Source organism: Sprattus sprattus, assembly GCF_963457725.1.
Source record: "Sprattus sprattus genome assembly, chromosome: 8".
In the NCBI taxonomy this organism is placed as follows: Eukaryota; Metazoa; Chordata; class Actinopteri; order Clupeiformes; family Clupeidae; genus Sprattus; species Sprattus sprattus.
In genome coordinates this window covers 33,965,939-33,990,080 of record NC_137927.1, presented here as the reverse complement: position 1 = coordinate 33,990,080, position 24,142 = coordinate 33,965,939, and the positions used below count along the sequence as shown (strand labels likewise).

The 24,142-nt window shown below is 46.0% G+C and overlaps 1 protein-coding gene across 1 annotated transcript; it reads left to right on the top strand.

The window, feature by feature from the left end:
• Positions 1 to 965: 965 nt before the first annotated feature.
• On the top strand, positions 966 to 23,656 carry ckap5 (cytoskeleton associated protein 5; the record flags this gene model as incomplete). Its single annotated transcript, XM_080843337.1, has 44 exons — positions 966 to 1,022; positions 1,274 to 1,467; positions 1,572 to 1,778; positions 1,913 to 2,084; positions 2,668 to 2,821; positions 3,062 to 3,162; positions 3,348 to 3,461; positions 3,561 to 3,665; positions 3,744 to 3,833; positions 4,308 to 4,472; positions 5,023 to 5,151; positions 5,419 to 5,547; positions 6,673 to 6,777; positions 7,981 to 8,091; positions 8,262 to 8,354; positions 8,684 to 8,869; positions 9,184 to 9,278; positions 9,481 to 9,538; positions 9,968 to 10,093; positions 10,445 to 10,590; positions 10,697 to 10,871; positions 10,977 to 11,090; positions 11,205 to 11,333; positions 11,820 to 12,014; positions 12,142 to 12,265; positions 12,398 to 12,486; positions 12,946 to 13,041; positions 14,457 to 14,576; positions 14,861 to 15,010; positions 15,210 to 15,413; positions 15,966 to 16,101; positions 16,203 to 16,396; positions 16,735 to 16,883; positions 17,128 to 17,283; positions 19,149 to 19,269; positions 19,416 to 19,592; positions 21,302 to 21,486; positions 21,628 to 21,700; positions 21,790 to 21,975; positions 22,067 to 22,162; positions 22,276 to 22,347; positions 22,508 to 22,670; positions 22,911 to 23,059; positions 23,390 to 23,656. 44 exons carry the CDS (start codon positions 966 to 968, stop codon positions 23,654 to 23,656), a joined length of 6,057 nt encoding a protein of 2,018 aa, XP_080699463.1.
• Positions 23,657 to 24,142: the final 486 nt, after the last annotated feature.

Sequence of the window (24,142 nt, the reverse complement as noted above, 5' to 3'; positions counted from 1 at the left end):
CACTTACGTTAGAATGTGTATTTTTGAATATTACTGGCGCCGGAATGGACTTGTAAACGGGTCGGCCATGCTAAAGAACCTGCGTACATGGTCAACAATGTTAGCGGTAACGTTAGCTCGCTATCTAGATAGCGAAATTGAATGTGAAGGCAGTTACTAGCTAACCGCCAACTAACATGCAACATCTTGAACTTACTAGTTTCCCGGCCTGATAACCACTTAAGCCCCCCATCAACATCCCAGCTACTGAGCAAAAGAGTATTGACCCGGCCATACCTACTAGGTTAGTGTTTCTCCAACTATCCCTTGATGTGTTATTTGCTAGCTAACGAGTTAGAGCTTTGCAGGTAGCTTGATGTAGGAGGGATAATACAGTCGTCGAAATGGAGCTGACATGGTTTATTTAGGTTGATAGTCGCCTATACTGTGAATTCTTTGTAATTTCCTGGATGTTTGCTCCTTGTCTCCAAATACCACCATCCAGTAAAAGACTAGCATGCAAGGCATCCCATAGTTATCCATGAGTTTCAATATCACCCAACTCCGTGCACTGCATGTTCAGATGATCAACATGTTTCATGACTTCAACACCGGTTGATTTAGATTTTTGAGATTCAGCCCAGGTGTTGTTTTTGTGACCAATTTAGTTTTGGACATTTGTGCAAGGGTATATGGTGTCCGATCAAGAAATTGTTTTGATTCCTGATCAGTTTGGATTTTGAAGTATAGAAGCATCTAAGCTGGTGCTGCCAGAATGCCTCTTGCCAACTTGGATTTCAGTGGAATTGCACAATGGTCTGAATTTGTAGTCTGCCAATGCCAGACTAGTTGGCAGACCTGGAACCCTAGCCACTTTCAATTATGTGTAGATGCCCAGACGACTGGATTATCACCGTGCTGGATGTTGGACTAAATTGTTTTTATTTTTATTATATTTCTCCCTCCATGTAGAGGCCACATTAACCATGGGGGACGATAGTGAATGGATGAAGCTGCCTGCAGATCAGAAGTGTGAACACAAGGTGATGTATGGTTCAGTCCTTGCAGTGGCATTTTTTGACATGGTTTCTTTCAGGTTGTGGGGTAGTGTTGCAGTTTCCCTCCAGTGTTTTTTTTTTTTTTTAATATCTCAGTACTGTGCATCCACAGATGATTACAAATCGATGGAAACCGTTCCCTGGCCCCTGTTTATGTTGTCTAAAGCGGGAAAGATGATTTGAACGGACTTGCTGTTTGTGACCTCTGTTGTACCCACTTTCTCTTGATCTCCCAGGTTTGGAAAGCCAGACTCCATGGCTATGAAGAGGTGTTAAAACTATTCCCCACAATATGTGATGAGAAGAGTCAAGAGTGGGGCAAATATATCGGGATAATAAAGAAATTTGTCACAGACTCAAACGCGGTGGCCCAGCTCAAAGGACTGGAGGCTGCCTTGGCATATATTGAGAATGCACATGTTGCGTCAAGGTTCGTAAAGGTTTTCATTTTGCCTGAAGCTGTCAGACAAATTCTATGGCTAATGCTTCTCACACACAAATATATAGAGTGTAATAGCTTTCCTTTGCTCTCAGGACTGCTGGTGAGGTGGTGTCTGGGGTGGTCAGTAAAGTGTTTAACCAGCCCAAGGCCCGAGCCAAAGAGCTTGGCAAGGAGATTTGCCTGATGTACATTGAGATTGAAAAGGCAGAAGCAGTTCAAGAAGAACTGCTAAAAGGTCTGGACAACAAGAACCCCAAAATCACAGTGACCTGTGTGGAGACGATAAGAAAAGCACTCAGGTATGGGCTGTGGCAAATGGCATAAACATATCAACTTTTAATGGTAAAAATGTATTTTGTGTTTTATGTTAACATCTTAAATGAATTTCCATAAGAGCGTTGTTATGATCATTATTGTAACTTTTGTTTTACAGTGACTTCGGCCCCAAAGTAGTCACTCTGAAGCCAGTTGTGAAAGTTCTGCCCAAACTCTTTGAGTCTCGAGAGAAGGCTGTCAGGGATGAAGCCAAACTCCTTGCCATTGAAGTGTACAGATGGATCCGGGAAGCAGTGCGGCCAGGCCTTCAGAACATCAACTCTATTCTGGTGAGAACATGTTTCTGTTTTTTGATGCAGACATTAAACCATGGACGTGTGTGTGTGTGTGTGTGTGTGTGTGTGTGTGTACATCACATTACATTTTTGCCTCTTGCTGCAAGCCCTTTTAAATTAACTACATGGTGCTCTTGAATATTCAGATAGTGAACCAAATTTGTGTTCTTACTGTGGGAGGCCCCCACCCCTCTTTCTACCGTGTCACATAGTGCAGGAAGGGTTGCTGACGCACAGTCGAGCACTAGCTCAGTCTTCCTTTATGCAGCAGAGAGTCTGTGTGTGTGTGTGTGTGCGTGCGTGTGTGTGTGTGTGTGTGTGTGTGTGTGTGTGTGTGTGTGTGTGTGTGTCTTGCCTTGCCTCTGGCAGCAGTGGGATATGCATTTTTAATGTTCACATGCTGATGAGCTGCACCCCCTCACAGCAAGTCAAGTCTTCCCCCATGTAAACTCCACGCTTTCTTTAGCCAGCAGCTAAGCCTAAACATGATTAATTGATTAGTTCCCAAGTGGTTCATTTGTGTCTCGCTGTGCTAACTTGGGGCGTGGGTGTGTTTTTTTGTCTGTCCCACCACTAGTTGAAAGAGCTGGAGGAAGAGTGGGCGAAGCTGCCATCGTCGGCGCCCAGACAGAGCCGCTTCCTGCGCTCACAGCAGGACCTGAAGGCCAAGCACGAGCAGCAACAGCAGCAGCTGAAGGAGGCCGGAGGAGGAGGAGGAGACGAGGCAGATGGTGAGCGCCCCGCACTTACAATGGCCCAGAGATTTCACCACAAACTTGTTCTGACACTTGGAAAGTTTTTTATTAAAAGCAAAAGTATTCTGACTGCAGGACCCATGTCAGGATGAGCGCTTGCATGATCGTCTTGAATTTATTATAACTTTACACTTTTTCCTTATCGTCCTTAATATTAAAGGATATTTAAGGTCTTGATTTATAAATGGCCTAACTTATGACCATTGGCCATTTCAGGTGGCGATGATGAAGATGACGCTCCTCCAGTGGACCCTTATGAGCACATGGAGCCCGTTGAGATCCTCTCTAAACTCCCCAAAGACTTTTACGACAAACTTGTAGGGGTTTCATCTTTTCCTTTTCTAATAACGCCTTCTCTCTGACTGAATGGTTATGCTCTTATAGCTCAGTTCTAGTGCACCAGTGTTCTTCTACATGGATATAAAATAGTCCATCAGTTTTGTTCGAGGCTTTGTTTGGTATCCCTATGAGTCTCATCTCTGTGATGTACGTGTGCCTATAGGAGGCAAAGAAATGGCAGGAGAGGAAGGAGGCTCTTGATGCACTGGAGGCCTTGGTCAAAAATCCCAGAATTGAGAGTGGGGATTTTGGTGAACTGGTTCGAGCCTTAAATAAGGTATTGTTTATAATTATAGCTGTGTGTATAATGTCATATTTTCTCTACCCTTTTTTTTTTTTTCATGATTTTTCAAACCCTTTTTTTTTGTCATCCCAGGTTGTTGGGAAGGACAGCAATGTCATGCTGGTGACTCTCGCAGCCAAATGCATTGCTGGACTAGCCACAGGACTCAGGACAAAGTTTGGAACATATGCTGGTCATGTAGGTATTCCCATTCTGTGTATGTGGTGTGTTTTCTCAAAGATAATCACTTCTGATGAAAATGTGTGGGTTTTATAGGTGGTGCCAACTATTTTAGAGAAATTCAAGGAGAAGAAACCTCTGGTGGTTCAAGCATTGCAGGAGGCAATCGATGCTGCTTTCCTCTCTGTAAGTACACACCGCCAATTTATTTTGACACCTGTAGAAGGAAGTCTGGTACATTTTGCTTAGCAGTTCGTGTTCAATTCAGTTCTTTTTTTTTCGTCAACATATACATCTGAAAAAGGAGGTAAATAACCACTAGCTTATAGCTCCCAATGTGGACCATGCAACGCTGCATCAAGTCAAATAACATTTGCATTTAGAAATCCACAGGCTAGTATAATTGAATAGCCAGTCATTAGTCATAGTGGAATTCTTGCTAATGTGTTGTGCAGTGTTTGGAGGCAATCGAAGGGATTCATTTGTGTCCGTGCATGTAAGGATTTGTCCAACTTAAGTGAGTAGAATGGTAAAGCTAAATGAGTCAGCAGTAAGCATTTTCTTGTTCACTAGCCAAGAAGGCATTTATTGCCCAGTGCAGTAAACGTATCCTTACAGTAAATAACCTTTGACCCACTGGTATCTTGATCTCCCCCCCAGACCACTCTTCAGAATCTGAGTGAGAGTGTCCTATCTGTGATGGACAACAAGAATCCCTCCATCAAGCAGCAAACTTCCCTCTTCCTGTCCAGAAGCTTCCGCCGCTGCACTGCAGCTACTCTGCCCAAAAGCCTGCTGAAGCCATTTTGTGTTGCACTCCTCAAGGTACCCTCCCCTTCGAGTGCAGCGCTGTTTATTTGAGTTTAAAGATGCTGTCAGCAATAATGGAGCCAGACCTTTATGGCACTAGCGGTCCACCTCTTCCCTGCAGTGTGTGTGTGTGTGTGTGTGTGTTGCGCATGCTAAATAATTAGCTGTTTTCTTTTTAATTATGTTGGCAGTTTGGGTTATCTCTAAAGAGCACAGCAGAATCCCAGTAACCTTTTCACAGAGCATTGTTGTTGACTGTTAGTGAGGGGAAGTGAGCTTGCTTAATTATTCTTTTAAAAATAAAACTGCTTTCAGTATTTCATGTGTAGGTTTGTTGGAGAGAATAAAATACCTTAGCCCTTCAAAATGCAGCTGTTCAGTAGTAGAAGTGTGCCCAAGTCTTTGTCCTGGAGTGCAGAACTGAACTCTGAGTGTGAGTGAGTGTGTGTGTGTGTGTGTGTGTGTGTGTGTGTGTGGTCTATGAGGCAGAACATTTGAATTACTAGTCCCTCATGTTTGAACATCAGCCTATAACATATTGCACCTCACCCCGTGTTCTCTGCAGCACGTGAATGACAGCGCGGCTGAGGTTAGAGATGCTGCTTTTGAGGCTCTTGGAACAGCCATGAAGGTTTTGGGTGAGCGGGCCGTCAACCCCTTCCTGGCAGACCTAGACAAACTCAAAACTGACAGGGTAAGTCTGGATAGACTCTGAGTGTGTGTGTGTGTGTGTGTGTCTCCTTGTGTTCTATTGGCAAAGGATATCTCTGATTGTCTGCATTTGACCCATTTTCAGGCACCATTTAAAAATAAAGATGCCATTCTGTGAAGTGCTTTCATACTGATCCAATTAACAGCATCTTCATGGCCATGTTTATTTAAAAGCAGAAGCATGTCTGTGGTGGTCCTCCCATGCTGTTGCATTATATTGCAAAGTGTCTGCTCACTATAAACCCCACAGATAAAGGAGTGTGCTGATAAAGTGGAGCTAGCCGGAGGGAAGGCAGGTGCTGCTGCTGCTGCTGCTGGGAAGGAGAAGCCCCCTCCAAAGCCCCCCACAGCTCCACCCAAGAAGGCTCCGGCACCCGCAGTAAGGCCTTTAGAAAACCACCCATTTGTCATTTTATTAAGAAATCTTAAGGCGAGACACTACAGGTGAATAGGGTATTTTTTTTAAATAATAGATATCACCATGAAACTTCCTCAGTTGATTACTCACACATGTATGAACAAAAAATGTATTACAAGTTTCTGTAATTACTATGTTTGATTATGCAAATTAGGCCTTATCTAATTAAATATGCTCAAATTTGCATATATTTCCGGTAGATATATCTGGACATACGATAAAGCCAGGTGATTTTTTTTTTTTTATTTTCATTTTGTTAACATACAAGATGCAAACAAATTTACAGAGGGATTTCAGGATATCTGCTTTTCATACCTAGAAAATCAAAATATACTGTCTACAGCCTTAAAAAAACGATTTTCGCCACCTTTTTTTGATCAAAATGTCACATAAATCAGGCCAGGAATGATTAATTAACAAATCCTTCTGTAAATATCTTCAGAAGACTGCTAAGTGTATAACTGGAAAGTTTGGTGTACATAGGTGCTACATAGGCTGAGAAGTATCTACCGGAGAATGACAAAAAACTCATTTTGAGAAAATCGCATTTAAAGATTCAGGAAGTGTCAAGCCATACCACGTGATGCGTCTGAGTGAATCACGTTATCAGAAACCACCGCAAACCAATGAAATTGCGTCCTTATGTTTAAACCCCCGTTTTTGCTAACATCATTGGTTACTGCTGGAAAGGAAATGTCCTTATTTGGATTAGATAACGTTGTGTGAGAGCTATAGCGCTTTCCAACGGTACCAAACATGTCAAGCATCAGAAAGCAGACATACTGCACGTTACGTTAGACTGCTAACTTTCCTGGAAACCTATGAGAATGCTGACGCCGCGACCAGACAAAATGTGAATAAATATACACATTAATGTATAATTAGGATATTTTCTTTATGCTAGTATGAAAGATTACATGTTTAGGGAGTGAACTAGCTCAAAATCTCAAAATTGACCACTGCTGAAAAAACGATGTTTTTGCCTGCCGTGTCTCGCCTTAATCCAAGATCAGCAGCCTCTGAAACAATATGTGTGTGTGTGTGTGTGTGCGTGTGTCTGTGTGTCTGTGTCTGTTCGCCCTTTAGCCAGCTACCACCAAAAAGGCAAAGCCAACAGCAGCAGGAGGCGGAGCCAAGAAAAGCGTGGCCAAAAAAGCCGAGGCCAAGGAGACCGTGGAGGTTGAGCTGTCTGTGAGTGACCACTAGAGGGCCTTTGGCTAACTGCGCTGTCGGTTGTGATGAATATTTTTTAACTTTGATTCAATTGGGGATTTGTCTGAGTAGAGAGAACAGCTCTGGTGATTATTGCTCCTGTGTTCTTTAGTCTGAGGTGTGTGTGTGTGTGTGTGTGTGATTATTGTTCCTGTGTTCTTTAGTCTGAGGTGTGTGTGATTATTGTTCCTGTGTTCTTTAGTCTGAGGTGTGTGTGTGTGTGTGTGTGTGTGATTATTGTTCCTGTGTTCTTTAGTCTGAGGTGTGTGTGATTATTGTTCCTGTGTTCTTTAGTCTGAGGTGTGTGTGTGTGTGTGTGTGATTATTGTTCCTGTGTTCTTTAGTCTGAGGTGTGTGTGATTATTGTTCCTGTGTTCTTTAGTCTGAGGTGTGTGTGTGTGTGTGTGTGTGTGTGTGTGTGTGTGATTATTGTTCCTGTGTTCTTTAGTCTGAGGTGTGTGTGATTATTGTTCCTGTGTTCTTTAGTCTGAGGTGTGTGTGTGTGATTATTGTTCCTGTGTTCTTTAGTCTGAGGTGTGTGTGTGTGTGTGTGTGTGTGATTATTGCTCCTGTGTTCTTTAGCCTGAGGTGTGTGTGTGTGTGATTATTGTTCCTGTGTTCTTTAGCCTGAGGTGTGTGTGTGTGTGTGTGTGTGTGTGTGTGATTATTGCTCCTGTGTTCTTTAGCCTGAGGTGTGTGTGTGTGTGTGTGTGATTATTGCTCCTGTGTTCTTTAGCCTGAGGTGTGTGTGTGTGATTATTGTTCCTGTGTTCTTTAGCCTGAGGTGTGTGTGTGTGTGTGTGTGTGTGATTATTGCTCCTGTGTTCTTTAGTCTGAGGTGTGTGTGTGTGTGTGTGTGTGTGTGTGTGTGTGTGTGATTATTGCTCCTGTGTTCTTTAGTCTGAGGTGTGTGTGTGTGTGTGTGTGTGTGATTATTGCTCCTGTGTTCTTTAGTCTGAGGTGTGTTTGTGTGTGTGTGTGTGTGTGTGTGTGTGTGTGATTATTGCTCCTGTGTTCTTTAGTCTGAGGTGTGTGTGTGTGTGTGATTATTGCTCCTGTGTTCTTTAGTCTGAGGTGTGAGTGTGTGTGTGTGTGTGTGTGTGTGTGTGATTATTGCTCCTGTGTTCTTTAGCCTGAGGTGTGTGTGTGTGTGTGTGTGATTATTGCTCCTGTGTTCTTTAGCTTGAGGTGTGTGAAGAGAAGGCTGCAGCTGTTCTTCCTGCCTCCTGTGTGCAGCTGCTAGACAGTGCCAACTGGAAGGAGAGATTGGCCAGCATGGAGGAATTCCTTAAGGTGACTGTTTGTGTGTGTGTGGTGTGTGTGTGTGTGTGTGTGTGTGTGTGTGTGTGTGTGTGTGTGTGTGGAAAGGCACTGGTGTTGTACATCTGTTTGGTAGTCAGGAGCGATCCCCATGTTCCCTGGCGTTAAATGGGTCATCTCTCCCTCTCTCTCTCCTCCTGCAGGCTGTTGACTGCATGGAACGGAGCGAGATGCCCTGCCAAGCTCTCCTCCGCATGTTGGCCAAGAAGCCCGGATGGAAGGAGACCAACTTCCAGGTGACTCACACACACTTCTTGTTCAGAAAGTACACTTTCATACCACACCTCTGTGTGTCTGTGTCTGTGTCTGTGTCATCTCATCTCATCTCCCTTGGTGATGTGCTTCAACACAGCTGTTTGTACTCTGTCCTCCCTGTCCTGTCTGTCATCATGCTCTATTGGGTTGGGATGTCTGTCCTCCCTGTCCTGTCTGTCATCATGCTCTATTGGGTTGGGATGTCTGTCCTCCCTGTCCTGTCTGTCATCATGCTCTATTGGGTTGGGATGTCTGTCTCTAGGTGAAGCAGCTGAAGGTGAGGGTGGTGTGTGTGTGTGTGTATCTCTAGGTGAATCAGCTGAAGGTGAGGGTGGTGGCTGCAGTGGCACAGAGAGGCTCCTTCTCCAAAACCTCCGCTCTGGCCGTGATGGACGCCCTGGTGGAGAAGATCGGGGACGCAAAGTGTGGAGCGAAGGCCAAGGAGGCCCTTAGTGCCATCGCAGAAGCCTGTTCACTGCCATGGACTGCTGAGCAGGTACTTCAGCACACACACACACACACACACACTCAGAAGCCTGTTCACTGCCATGAACTGCTGAGCAGGTACTTCAGCGCGCGCGCACACACACACACACACACACACACACACACACTCTCAGAAGCCTGTTCACTGCCATGGACTGCTGGGCAGGTACACACACACACACACACACACACACACTCTCAGACGCCTGTTCACTGCCATGGACTGCTGAGCAGGTACTTTTGCAGTATTTGCTGAGATTTAATGGCATATTAAAAAGAACACCAGTGGGAACATGGATAACATTTGATTTCATTTGTCTGCAGGCTGTCTCTGTGGCCTTTGTCCAGAAGAACCCCAAAATCCAAGCGGAGACCCTGAGCTGGCTGACTACTGCCATTAAAGAGTTTGGGTTTGCAGGGTGAGTTCTGAGCTGGCTGACTACTGCCATTAAAGAGTTTGGGTTTGCAGGGTGAGTTCTGAGCTGGCTGACTACTGCCATTAAAGAGTTTGGGTTTGCAGGGTGAGTTCTGACATCCCTAGCTGTCAGTGCTCATTTTTCTCCCTGTGAGTTAGATTGGATTTGAAATTCAAATGATCTTGCTCTGTTCCATCTCTTGCAGCATAAATGTTAAGTCCTTCATCAATAATGTCAAGACAGCCCTGGGAGCCAGCAATCCTGTGAGTCATTGCTGCAGCGTGCACCGTCTGACACCTTCTTTGATTTTTACATAGATGTTTTTTTTTTCTGCAATATTTAAGCACCCCTACAAAACCAATGTGTGTGTGATTTTTATTTATTTATATATATATATATATATATATATATATATATATATATATATCTCAAATACATATATTCCATCCACCCTCCCTTTGAGAAGATATCTATATAAAAAGGGTGTTCTTGATGAAACATATTGTAGAATCTGATTGGCTGTGCCTCCAGAGTGATGAATCTGATTGGCTGTGCCTCCAGAGTGATGAATCTGATTGGCTGTGCCTCCAGAGTGATGAATCTGATTGGCTGTGCCTCCAGAGTGATGTATCTGATTGGCTGTGCCTCCAGAGTGATGCCTAAAGGCATGTGATTGACCTCTGACCCCACAGGCTGTGAGGACGGCAGCCATTTCTCTGCTGGGTGTGATGTTCCTCTACATGGGCGCTGCTCTGCGGATGTTCTTTGAAGACGAGAAGGCAGCCCTGCTGGCGCAGATCGACTCAGAATTTGAAAAGGTGGCAATTCTGTTGTGTGCAAAGTCACTTAGAAATGATGGACTGTGATGGAGTTTGGGAGTTTGCCGGAAATGTGTCATGTATTGTGTAATGTAATAATAGTTATTTCATGTATCATGTATTGTGTAATGTAATAATAGTTATTTCATGTATCATGTATTGTGTAATGTAATAATAGTTATTTGTCTCCTGGCGACAGCACAAACTGTGTTCCCAGCCCTCTGCTGTGGTCGTGCGCTGTGTGAAAGTCTTTTGTGTGTGTTTGTGTTTCTCAGATGAAGGGCCAGTCCTGTGTGTTGACTCATGTGGTGCGCTGTGTGAAGTCTTGTGTGTGTGTTTTGTGTTTCTCAGATGAAGGGCCAGTCGGCCCCGGCCCCCATCAGAGGGTGCTCTCAGAGGTCAGCAGGTGATCTAGCGGCAGACGAGGCAGAGGGGTCTGATGAACAGGAGGGAGGTGCCGGTGATGTTGTGGACCTCTTCCCAAGGGTAGATATTAGGTGAGTCCTAGCTCAGTTTACTGACCATTTCACCTCAGTAGTTTGGTCCTTTAGAACGGAACGACTTGTTGTGTTGGAAATGAAAATGCCAACTCTTGGTGCGCAGCGATAAGATCACTTCAGAAACGGTGGCGAAGATTGGTGACAAAAACTGGAAGATCCGCAAGGAGGGACTTGACGAGGCCGCGGCGGTCGTCTCTGAGGCTAAGTTCATCAAGCCTAACCTCGGAGACCTACCGCTGGCCCTCAAAGGCAGGCTCTCTGACGTCAACAAGATACTGGTATTTCATTTTCAGAGTTTTTGAGTTATAATGAGTCAAATAAGTATAGAGTTCTGTTTATTGTTGAGTTATTTTGCCACAATGCCCGTGACCTCTTCTTTTCAGGTCATGCAGAGTCTGGCCCTCCTGCAGCAGATAGCCACAGGCATGGGTCCTGCCCTGAAGCAGCACATCAAGGGCCTGGGCTTCCCTATCATTACTGTGCTAGCAGACAGCAAGGTTGGGACACACACACACACGCACTGCTGCTGAACAGTGCTTATTTGGTATGCTGTGTGTGCCTGGGCAGGTGTCAGATGTCAACACGCTGTATATTTGTGATGTGTGTTCCAGGTTGCCGTGCGTGCCTCGGCTCTGACCACACTGAACGCCTGGGTGGAGCAGACGGGTGTGAAGGACTGGCTGGAGGGCGAGGAGCTCGCCGAGGAGCTGAAAAAGGAGAACCCCCTCCTCCGACAAGAGGTTCGAAACATAACACGCCCCACCACTCCCCACGGAGAGAACACCTTTAAAATGCGCTGAACATCAACGCGTTCTGTAATGCCATGCAGACGTGCTTGTACATGCGCTGAACATCAACCCGTTCTATAATGCCATGCATACGTGCTTGTGAATAAACACCGCTCGGTGCTCTGGCACGGCTCATACAATCTACATTTACACCTCCCCACGTCTCCTGTTGATGGCGCTCTCGTCATCGCTGAGCAGTTTACAGGGCCACGGTGGGGGATGTAACGGCGTGATTATCGCATCGTCACCCCGTTAGAGCTATAATGGCCGCCCCATCATGGGCGCATGTAAATTTAATAGCCCGTGCCTTGCTGCGATGTTGATGCTTCACCTCTTTGCCCTTCTGCTTTTATCGTGAGCGCTGGTTGAGGGGGGGGATCGTGTCGTAACTCAGGTGTAGGGGGGGGTAGTAACTCAGGTGTGCTTGTCCTTCCGCAGCTGCTGGGTTGGCTGGCGGAGAAGCTGCCCACCCTGCGCTCCGTGCCCTCGGACCTGGCGCTGTGCGTGCTGCCCCTGTACGCCTGCCTGGAGGACCGCAACGCTGACGTGCGCAAGAAGGCCCAGGAGGCCCTGCCCACCTTTATGATGCACCTGGGCTTCGACAAGATGAACAAAGCCACGGTCAAACTCAAGGTGCTCCACCGGCTCGTTAAACCACAAGCATTTATATTAGCCATTATATTGTTTTGTGTGTTTTTACTATAACCCTGAGCGACTACTCTGTGCACAAATTAAATCCTTTTTTAATGTGCCCATACAGACGGCCTCCAAAGACCCGGTGTCAGCGATGCTGGAAAAGGCCAGAACTCTCATGCCGGCTAAGCCTGCAGCTCCGGCTAAGTCGGCTCCGACTAAATCTGCTGTTGCAACCAAACTCCCTGCAGGTCAGTTCACACATGGGGAAGGATTGTCTGCAGAGTCCGATGACTGATCTGTTTATTTGAATGTATTTTATTTTCCCCGTGTGTACACCAGTGAATTTAAGAATGACTCCTAGAACATTCTTTTATCTCCAGCAGGTTCTACTAAGCCACAGCCATCTCAAGTGGAGCATGAGGCCCCTGAGCCCAAGAAGGTCAAGCCAGGACCTGGAGACAAAACAAAGGTAACCTCCACTCACCATCTACTTGTTGCATTTTAAGTGTCATATCACATTGCAACTAACAGCTTGTTCCATTCCAGCATTTCTTATGCTGCAGGGGCTCTGATCAATAAGTCAAGTCTTGCTTCCTGAGCGACTGTTGGCCTTTGACTTGTCACTGCTTACTGATGAACATGCCTGTTTATCTGAATAGAGACTGCAGACTGATGAACATGCGTTTATCTGAATAGAGACTGCTAACTGATGAACAAGCCTGTTTATCTGATTAGAGACTGCTTACTGATGAACATGCCTGTGTATCTGAATAGAGACTGCTTACTGATGAACATGCCTGTTTATCTGAATAGAGACTGCTGCTTACTGATGAACATGCCTGTGTATCTGAATAGATGAACTGATGAACATGCCTGTTTATCTGAATAGAGACTGCTTACTGATGAACATGCCTGTTTATCTGAATAGAGGCGATCACAGGAGCTGAACAAGAGTGCGAGCAGCATGGACGGTAGTTTCAATGACTCTAAGAACAGCTCCGGTGGAAAGGGTGTCAAGCGGAAGGTAGCATAAGTCCCAGAGCACTTGCCTCTGTAGGGAGATGGTGTCACGCGCTCATTAACATGCACAAAGGGTTTGGTCTCTCTCTCTCTCTCAGCCTTGGTTGGTGTGTGTGCAACTTTCGTCACATCAGGGTGAGCACGCTCTAGCTTTTCAAAGAGGGCTCACTTGGCTAATATTCTGTTATTACCCAAACAAAATGATGCCTTAGGGCCTCCAAACCTCCCAGATGATGTCTGGCCCCCATTCAGTTTCCCAGACAGTATATTAAGATGTGCTTTGAAAAATGCATTTCTCAAATTTGGATTAGACAGCTATTTTCCAGGGGCCAGACTACTGCGCACACACACACACACACTCTACTGCACGTCTGGGTGTAGAGCTTAATATCAGTAGGGCTGAAGGGTCAGACAAGCTGCCTGCTATTTAGTTGAGGGATTGAAGTGCTTCCACAGCACGTCTGTGTACTGCTAACAGCAGAGAATTATTATTATTAGACACGAAAAACGGTGTTTGCCTAAAAGGTTTACGGCTACTGCATTTTAATTTGAAAGCCGGTTTCTTTTGACTTTGCTGTCTTAACAGGGTCTTTGTGAAGAGAGGCCGTGGTTTACAAACTGATCGGCAATGTGAGCAACTGAACGAGGGCTTGTTTGTCTGTAGTTGCCTTGGTAGATAGATGGATGGATAGATAGATAGATAGATAGATAGATGGATACTTTATTGATCCTGTAAGAAAAGTTGTGTCCAGTGTTGGTCAGGAATAAAGTAAAGACTCACACGGTCGAATAAAAGGTACAAGTAAAAAAGTTTACTGAGAGATACCAAGTACAACGATACAAAAGGTAAAGTTGGAGAAGGCGCGTTCTGAAGGGAGGGCGGTTAGGCGGCCCTCTTATACTGTTGTGATCAAAGTGATTTTCCAACTTGCTTCAGGTGGGCCCTTTTTTGGTTGTCAGGCAGTTTCCATCAGATAGTTGTTGACAAAAAATTGTCTGCTCGACAGTATTGACAGTTTTTATCCTTGCCCTCTGTTTGACCCTGTGGCACGTCTAATGTTCTAGAGACTTCAAAGGTCTCCACTGCCTCTACACTTCCTGTGCATGGGTGCGCCTGCTACAAGGGGGAACCCCCTGTTCCTATGTACCTTATACTGGCTTAATATTTTTCTATGCAGACTAAAAACTGACTACTCTTAATATTCTTACAATCCCGAGGGAAATTCATCCAGTAGCTTACACTTACAAACAAACATGATACAGCCTCGGTGATCCGTCACGGGAGTGGTGTCGTTCATTTGTTTCCGTGCGACACTGGAATGGGGTAGAGTTCAGTGGAGGAGCTGAGTCTTTGTCTCCCTCCCGCTGCTCCTGTCAACACTGCTGACCTGTGTCATGCATTTCTCTTTTATCTCCCAGAGTGCACCTGGTAAGAAACCCGCTGGTAAGGCAGCTGCGGAGGAAGACAAATCGGGCCCCCTGTTCATCCTGGTGTCCAACGGCAAAGAGCAGAGGATTAAGGACGAGAAGAGTCTCAAGGCAAGTGTGACTAAGACCATACCGGGAGGAGGTGGGAAATGCTGTTATCGCACACATGAAGTAACTGTGTGTGTGTGTGTGGTGTCTGGGTTGATGAAAATGACCTGTTTGCTGGATGTTCTGCAGTGTCGGAACACTCCAGGCAGATTTCCTGACGACCTTGACAGGGGCCATCTGACCAGACACCAATTGCAATGGCACTTACTGTGGAACCGCATGACAAAGTTGTTAACATATCTCGTGTGTGTGTGTGTGTGTGTGTGTGTGTGTGTGTGTGTGTGTAGGTGCTGAAATGGAACTTCCAAATTCCGCGGGAGGAGTATATCGAGCAGCTGAAGGCTCAGATGACCCCCTGCGTAGCCAAGTGGTTGCTGGAGGAGCTCTTCCATTCAGACTTCCACCAGCACATCAAAGCGGTCGGAGCTATGATCGAGGTACTCCACACACGGCCATGTCCACAGGGCTCACCGGCTCAAAACACTAGAAGAAGCCTTGAAGTCTGTACCTTCAAAGGGGGGAAATGTTGTATGCTGTAATTTATATGTACTTTCTTAAAAAAAAAAAGAATAATAATATGATGAGGGTCCAATAAGAAGTCTAGCTCACTGTATCTCATCTCTCTCTCTCCTGCAGCACCTAGAGGGGGAGAAGGAGGTGGCCAAAGGCTGTCTGGATCTAATCCTCAAGTGGTTCACCTTGCGCTTCTTTGACACCAACACCAGCGTGCTAATGAAGGCCCTGGAGTACCTCAAGCTTCTCTTCACAGCCCTCAGCAAGGAAGACTACCACCTCAGTGACCACGAGGCTGTGGCCTTCGTCCCCTACCTCGTGCTCAAGGTGGGGGATCTCTCTCTCTCTTTATCTCTCTGTCTCTCTCTCTCTCTCTACCACCTCTGACCATGAGGCCGTGGCGTTTGTCCCCTACCTCTTGCTCAAGGTTGGGATATCTTTCTTTCTTTCTTTCTCTCTTCCCACACCAGAATTGAATAATTTTCTCTCTGTTGCTCTAACTCTCTCAGCCTTTCTTTTTCAATCCCTCTCTCTCTCTGTCAGTCTCTCTCTCTCTGTCAGTCTCTCTGTCAGTCTCTCTCTCTCTGTCAGTCTCTCTCTCTCTCTGTCAGTGTCTCTCTCTCTGAACCACAGAAGTGTGATGTGGCTCCTTCTGTCACCACAGCTTCAGCAGCCTTGTCACTGCACCCCTATAGCTACTCCACAGCTACTGCACCCCTATAGCTACTCCACAGCTACTGCACCCCTATAGCTACTCCACAGCTACTGCACCCCTATAGCTACTCCACAGCTACTGCACCCCTATAGCTACTCCACAGCTTCCCCTAGCTCGTTATTCACACCATCTAACCCCCTCCCCTCCCCTCCCCTCCCCCCCAGATGGGCGAGTCTAAAGACGTGGTGCGTAAGGACGTGAGAGCCATCATGGCCATGCTGTGCAAGGTTTACCCGGCCAGCAAGCTCTTCCCCTTCCTCATGGACGGCACCAAGTCAAAGAACTCTAAGCAGAGGACAGGTGAATGGCAGGAACACACTCACTCACTCACTCACTCACTCACACTCACACTCACACTCACACACTGCTCTGCTTGAGCTCCAGCTGTCTCTTCTGTGCAGAGTGTCTGGAGGAGCTGGGCTCCCTCATCTCCTCGTTTGGCATGGCGGTCAGCCAGCAGCACGGCGGCAAGTCGCTGAAGGAAATCGCTGTGCACATCGGAGACCGAGACACGTCTGTCCGTAACGCCGCCCTCAACACGGTGGTCATGGCCTACAACGCCTGTGGAGAACAGGTTTACAAACTCATCGGCAATGTGAGCAACTGAACGCGGGCTTGTTTGTCTGTAGTTGCCTTGGTAGATAGATGGATGGATAGATAGATAGATGGATACTTTATTGATCCCGAGGGAAATTAAGGTAGCTAAATCATCCAGTAGCTTAAACATACAAACAAACATGAATCACAATAAATACAAAAACAATACACATAGGGAGAACATGTACACATGGGGGTGGGGTGTTTACATATAACATATAACATTGCGCTTTACTTGTGACAGAGCTGGAAGTAGTGCAAAAGTGTTCATGTGCATGTTGGTGACTCTGTGAGTGGAGGTGATGCTGATCATGGCTCTCTCTCTCACCTGTGCAGCTGAATGAGAAGGACCTGAGCATGCTGGAGGAGAGGATCAAGCGCTCTGCCAAGGCCCCTGCAGCCGCCGCCGCCGCCAAGCCAGCGCCGGAGAAGACCCGGAGGAACAGCATCCGCAAGCCAGTCCATGAAGAGGCCCCTAAAGTCAGGTACATCCGAGTGTCTCTCTCCCTCTCTCTCTCTCTCACTCTCTCTATCTGTGTCTCTCTCTCTCTCTCTCTCTCTCTGTGTCTCTCTCTCTCTCTCTCTCTGTCTCTGTCTCTGTCTCTCTCACCCGTTTAATGGCAGGTTTTGCTACCCATCCCTAGATAAGTCTCCTCTTGTTTGGAACTCTGCCTAATGTTTCATATGTACCGGTATGTTAAAAAAACTATCTAACTTGTCTTTGCCCAGTGTGCCGGAGCCGCAGGCTCTCCCCTCCGTGCCAGAGGAGTTCAAGCTGGACCTGGCCCAGTTCGAGGACGACGACATGGGGGAGGTGGCGCTGCCTGACCTCATCCAGCACAACCTTGATGTTCTCCAGGAGCACACGCCAGTCCCAGAGTTCAGGTACTTTAGCACAGCGTTTCTCAAACTATGGGCCGCGGACCGGTGCCGGTCCGCGACGCCTTGCCTGGGGGTCCGCGAAAAAGTCTGGCTTCCAAAGATTAAAAAAAAAAAATGTTTTAATGTATTGCGAATGCGATACAGTATACAAAACATATAGGCTAATGTTACACGATGTACCGGTACTAGAAAGGTACCGCGGAAACCTAACGTAAAAAAAAACGATACGATTTTGCATATTTTCAGTAGGCCTATAGGTAATAGCACGTAATCAGAGCGCCCTCACTGTTCCGCTCCCTCAGGGCTGCCTGGACGTCTTGCCTGCAAGGGCGGGGCTGGCCAGCTCTCACACATGCAACTCACAACGAGTCATCTGGCCTCATGTGCAGGAGCTCTTACCGACGTCCTCGGCTTTTTTGAAAACAAAAAAAAGTGAGATCTGGAAGTACTTCGGATAGGAAGCAGACTGTGAAGTAAAGTCTATCGACACACAGAGACCCGTCTGTAAAACATCCTTCAAAGCCACTCAGGCAAAGGGAGGTAACACGTAAAATATGGCTAAGCACGTCTCAAACAGACATATGAACTTTCCAGAGAGTTCTCAGAACGACAGGTTAGCAAATGTGATTATAAACATAAACACCCCCAAGGTCACCCATATACAGCCTAACAGGAGTTGCCTTAGTTTAGCGACAACCGATTTTACCCATCACAGAATGTTGACGATGCGTATTACAATGGCTAACATAACGCGGATTTTCACGCTAGTAATGTTAACTGGCAAGTGATGCATTTATTCTTCCATAAATACGGGTCGTGTTTATCGTTGCAGAAGGCGCTTTTTTAAAGATAGGTTAGCCGTAGGCATATCGGATGGCCATATTGCATGTATTCTCGTTTAAGACGTTGATCCAGCTTTCAATTTTTCTGCAAGAACGTAGCCCTGTTCACCGTCAAAATTAAACTCTAGAAAGAAAAGGCTGTACGTGTATAATCAATTCTATGATGTCACCATGTAGTTTTCATTAATATCTTGCTGGATGCTAATACTAACCATACCACCACAGATAAGAGTTAATCATATTTTTTGTAAACAGATTTGTACGGAGATGGAGTTGGGGATACACGTGTTTGATAACATTTGGTGGATATTTCCTATTTGTTAATGTCTTTGTTAAATATAAATCATCTCCGTTGGAAAACCCTACAATCTGAGTTGTATTGGAAAACCCTACAATCTGCTTTGATAAAAAGAAAATGTTTCCATCAATATGTTTTATGTAAGGTAAACATTATTTAGCACATTTTACAAAAAGATAATTTAAAAATCTATTCTACATACTATCAAGTAATGCCAAATGTAATAAAATGACTATCTAAAACTCTTCTGATATTAGTATACGATTTTAGAGTAAAAGAGTCCAAAAGCATATAACATTACAAATAGCTATAAGCCTATATGGTTTAATTTGGGATGCTATTATGAGGGGGTCCTCGGAATATTTTCTGCCCTTTAAGGGGTCCCTGGCCCCATAAAGTTTGAGAACCCCTGCGCTAGCACACTCCAGTCCCAGAGTTCAGGTACGCTGCAGCGAACACTGTCCAAACCCCAGCCCTTAAGCCTCTCCCCATGAGAATCCACATCTGTTTTGACATTTTCCGCACATAGTTACATTGTTCATGTGTGACCCTTCTTTGGATCTCTCCTTATACGGGTTAACACGCCACATCTTCTCTTCCTTGTTGGAAACTGTAACCAATTGACATGATGGGGATCACGCCTCCTTTTAATCTTAACCCTAACCCTTTTTAGAAGCTGTAACCAGTTGACATGATGGGGATCACTCCTCCTGTCTGTGTTTCTTTAGGCCGCGTCCGCTCCCCAGCCACTATGACGACCAGCAGGGCAGCACAGACTCCACCGTGAACTTCGTCCTCACTCAGATGGCCAGCACGGACATGAACACAAGCATCCAGGCCCTGTCGCAGGTAACTAGGCCACCAGGCACCCACTGCAAAGCCTTAAGGTGCACATTGACCTAGAGTGTCCTGTGGGGAAACATGTTTGATACGTTGTGGTGTGTGTGTTGTTTTATTGATTTTTTTCAATCTGTGTCCCTCCTGTGCCCGTTCAGCTGGACGAGGTCCTTCGGCGGGAGGGCAAGGCGGAGGTGATGGTCGGTCACGTGGACCAGTTCCTCACCGTGGTGCTCATGCAGCTGCGCCGGCTCTCCAACCACATGGCCGACGACCAGCTGCCCCGTCACGACATCTTCAGGCTCTACAGCTGCCTCCTGGGCACCATGCTCTCGGTGCGTGCCTCTGTCTGTGCCTTCCCTCGCGCATTCAATGTTTCTATGAACCTTCAACAGTTATGGAGTTGCTCTCGGTGCGTGCCTCTGTGCCTTCCCTCACGCATTCAATGTTTCTCCGTAACTGTTGAAGGTTCAGAGTTGCTCTCGGTGCGTGCCTCTGTACCTTCCCTCACTCATTCAATGTTTCTCTGGCACTTGAACAGTTACTGAGTTTTGCATTAAGCTTGCTTCACTGCAGGGGTCCTCTTCCGCCAGACGTGTTCTCCTGTGCAGTCTCAGGGGTGTGATGCCAGGGGTGTGATTCCAGGGGTGTGATGCCGCAGAGAGGAGAGGGAGAGAGAGACGTGTTCTCCTGTGCAGTCTCAGGGGTGTGATGCCGCTGAAGGCTGGTTTTTGTAAAGACTCCTCATGGTGATTCAGACTCCCTCCACCAAGGGGGGTAAAAACCAGCCCCCTTTACTGTTTACATCCATTAAAGTCTACTCATTCAGGCCAATTAGGCATAAAGCTGCAGTTTCTTTAATGTTTGAAGTCTCCTTTAAAACTTGACATGAAACTTCGGGTCAATAACTTCATCCTAATCCATTTTGGGGCACCTTAAATCTGGAGGACCCCCCCCCCCCAGACCGTGTTCATTACATTAAGTCTTGTGCTCATACATTTTGCACTGTCTAAAACAAGGGTCGGGAACCTGTGCCTTGGAGACACCACTGGCTCTTTTGCTGACGGCTGGGGCTCTCAGACGAAATGAGTTGGAGAAAAAAAAAACGTGTATTCGAGGGATCAGCCTAGGCCTAGTAGAAGGCTAAAATTAGTCAATACTAATTATATTAAAGTGACAAGGCTTTGTGTCAAATACGGAAGACTGGTCTATCTGAGTGATTGAATTTAACTTTCCGACTCACTTGACTCCGTTACCATAGCCTGCACAATATTGTTACAATCGCGAGTGAGGCAGGGCATGGCAACCAAACAATCACACGGTCCCTAGATTTCCGTCAACGAAAACACTTTCATTGTTAAAGTGGATAGGCTACAGAAAAATGTCAAAGGAAAAAAAACACGCTGTGTTAACCATGTTCGATTCCACTTATGCATGTGAGAGATCTTTGAAAAATATAAAGAAAAGATGAACCTGCGCTCGCGTTTAAATGAAGAAGCCTCAATGCTTGCATGAAGCTTCACCTCACTGAATATGAGCCAGACTACAAGGCCATCAGCAAGTCTGTTAGTTTGATATCCAAACTTTTTCTTGTAACAGTCTTTTTGTGGCTCTTCAGAGATAAAAAAAAAAAAAAAAAAAATGGTAAAAGTGGCCCTCCAGGCTAAAAAGGTTCCCGACCCCCTGGTGTAAAATCTTGTGCAGGGGAAATTGAAGTGATGCCATTTTTATTTTGGTCAGTTCAGACCCCTCTTGAACAGTCAGTGTGGTTTGTATCCCTGGGATCCTGTGTGAAAAGTGTGTGTGTGTGTGTGTGTGTGTGTGTGTGGTGTCTGGGTTGATGAAAATTACCTGTTTGCTGGATGTTCTGCAGTGTCGGAACACTCCAGGCAGATTTCCTGACGACCTTGACAGGGGCCATCTGACCAGACACCAACTGCAATGGCACTTACTGTGGAACCGCATGACAAAAGTTGTTAACATATCTCTTCTCTGTGTGTGTGTGTGTGTGTGTGTGTGTGTGTGTGTGTGTGTGTGTGTGTAGTTGATGGCAGTGGACCCAGTGCGCGAGGCCTCTGCGGTGGTTCTGAAGGACCTGACCCATGCTCTGATCTTGCTGATGCTGGACCCCCGGCTGGAGAAAGGGGAGGACGGCCCCCAGCTCATCCGGTCGGTGCATGTCCTCCTTAACCAGCTGCTGCAGAAGGCTGACCAGACCAACATGCTCAGGTTTATACATCCCTTCAGCTCACTCGGTCTTCTGCCAGCAATAATAACCATGACAGCTGAACTTCAATGTATATCAGACTTGAGTTCACTGGTTGAGTCATGGAAGACTATTTCATTGCTCTTCTCTGTCTCTTGTTTTAGTGCGGTGATTGTGGAATTAAAGGAAATCCTTGCAACCCCCGTTTCCTCAGCGTTTGCGGACATGGTCCTGAAGGTATGGCATTTCCCAGGATAACCAGATATGATGTTGATGTTTGTATGCGTTTGATGGGTGTGCTTAACGTTCTTGTACTACTCTTTCAGTGTCACTGGCGCCTTATTAAGTTCCTGCCTGAGAAGATCGACCAGATTAATCTGGATCGTGTGCTGATGGACATCCACAACACCATGAAGTCCTTTCCCAGAAGCAAGCTCAGTCAGAAGAGTGACATGCCACAAAGGACCATTAAAACCCTGCTTCACTCACTCTGTAGACTGGTGGGACCCAGGGTAGGTTTGACATATTTATTCAAGCTATGATTATCTTGTGCATGGGTTAATTTGTTAAAAGCCATGATTATTTGTTTCTTTAAATTGGCAGATTTTGAACCACCTGACTTTGATTGAAAACAAAAAAGAATCGGAATTGGAGACGTATCTGAAGAAGGTGACCAACGACAAAGATGCCGCCCATTCGGTATGTCTGCTTATTCTCACTTGATCGGAACACAGATTTCCAAAAGCAATTACAAAGTCTATCTTATCTCTTCACTTAATGACCCTCCACACCATCTTTCATCCCAAAACCAGAAGAAATCCAGGACAAACGAGACTCTTGATGAGATTTTCAAGAAGATCGTTTCTACTGAGAATTCAAAAGAGGTAATGGTGTGGTGTGTTTTTTTTTTTTTTTTTTTTTTGTTTTTTGTTTTTTTTTCTGTCTTTGGTGCCGGGCAGTTTCCAATTCAAGCCATTCTTCATTGTAATCATTGTTGTTCATTTGTAAGGCTACTGTTTACTCACCAAACCCATTTCCACCCAGGGCCTAACTAAGCTGCTGCTCTTTAAGAAGAAGAACCCCCACACAGACCTGAGTGCCTACCTGAAGAAGCTGCCCACACACCTCCAGGGCCTCGTGGAGACAGGACTAAAGGCAGTGGATGAGCAGAAGGAGACTAGGGCTCGGAGTCAGGCCCCCGCCTCAGGTACTGCCTCTCTCTTCCATCTTCGTTCTGCGCCGCACCATCGTGTGTCCATATGACAGATGAGGCTTGTATGATGGATAAGATGCAAATGGGTTTTTCGGCACAGTTCCTTGTTCATTTTGGTTTCCGAGATCATTGAGCATTTAACTTAAAATGTTATTTTAATTTCCCTACCCAACTGTTTTGCTCTGGTTAAAACTAGTTTATAGGATGTATTTTCTCCCTCCCTTTCCCCTTCAGATCCTGGATCAGTTGGCCATTCCCAGCCTTCCCAAGCGCTCCCAACTCCCAGCTCCAGTGCAGCGCTGCACACCCCTGCATACTTCCAGGAGAGACTCCAAATCCTGAGGCAGCGCTGGGGGCAGGAGAACACCACCCAGGGAGATCAGGTAGGGCGTCTCTAACAGCCAAACTCGATGTTCAGCACAGGATTACCAAGTCTTCAAAAATGTGACTGATGAAATGGTCTGTTTCAACCTGAAAGTCTCGATGGAACAGAAGATAGTTTGTCATTACAAGAGTACTTATCCCTTCTGGTTCTTCTCAATTCACTGAAGATTTTCTGAAGACATCTTATCAATTAGGTTCAAAGCTAATTTTATGTTTAGCATAATGTAACTAAATGTAAGCAAAATGTCATTTTTCAGCATTTTTTTGGTTTAGTTTCTTTTGGTTTCTTGTTTAACTTCTTTCCCATCCTTCCCTCCTCCCTTGTGAAGGCGCCTGAAGACGCGAGGCCCTCGCCGTCTGCGCTGCCCTCCAAGCCGATGGTTGGCTCATCCATGGAGCTGCTCCAGAGCAAACTGTCCCAGCTGCAGGAGGCCCGGGAGCTGATCCGGCGTGAGGCCGCACCCCAGACCTCCAGCGCACCCCAGTCTTCCGACGCACCCCAGACCTCCAGCGCACCTGCAGGTCCCAGAGGGCCCCCGGCAAACCTTACCGACCTCATGATGAGACTGGAAAGAATAAAGGCCAACAAAACATGAAACTGTTTCCTGTACTTCCACCAATCTCTCTTTTCATATGTATGTCTGTTTGTATCTGTTCTTGTCTCCTCCTTTTTTGTTCTTTTGTCCTCATTTGACTGCTGCAACCTCTGTGACCTTTTTTTTTTTGTTTGTTTTTCAAATTTTTTTGTTTGTTCAATTTTGAAGTTTGGAATTAAAACTGATTTTAAACCGTTTGAGGTGTCTTGTATGTTATTCAAACAACATTCATTCTGAATTATTTAGCTGTGGCTGTAAAAGAAAGGTCAAAGTTGGGCTTCCTCCATACTGCTCTGGGCTTCTCGCTACTTGACATATTCTCAATGAGAAGTAACCGTCCGGTTAGCGAAAAGTGGCCTTCAAAGCTGGCACAGAAGGTAAAAGTATCTCTACCTTCAAAATTGAAGCTCGTTTGCACTGTAGAGTATGTAGGGTTTAGTGGCATCTAGCGGTGAGACTGCAAATTGCAACGAACTAAATACCGAT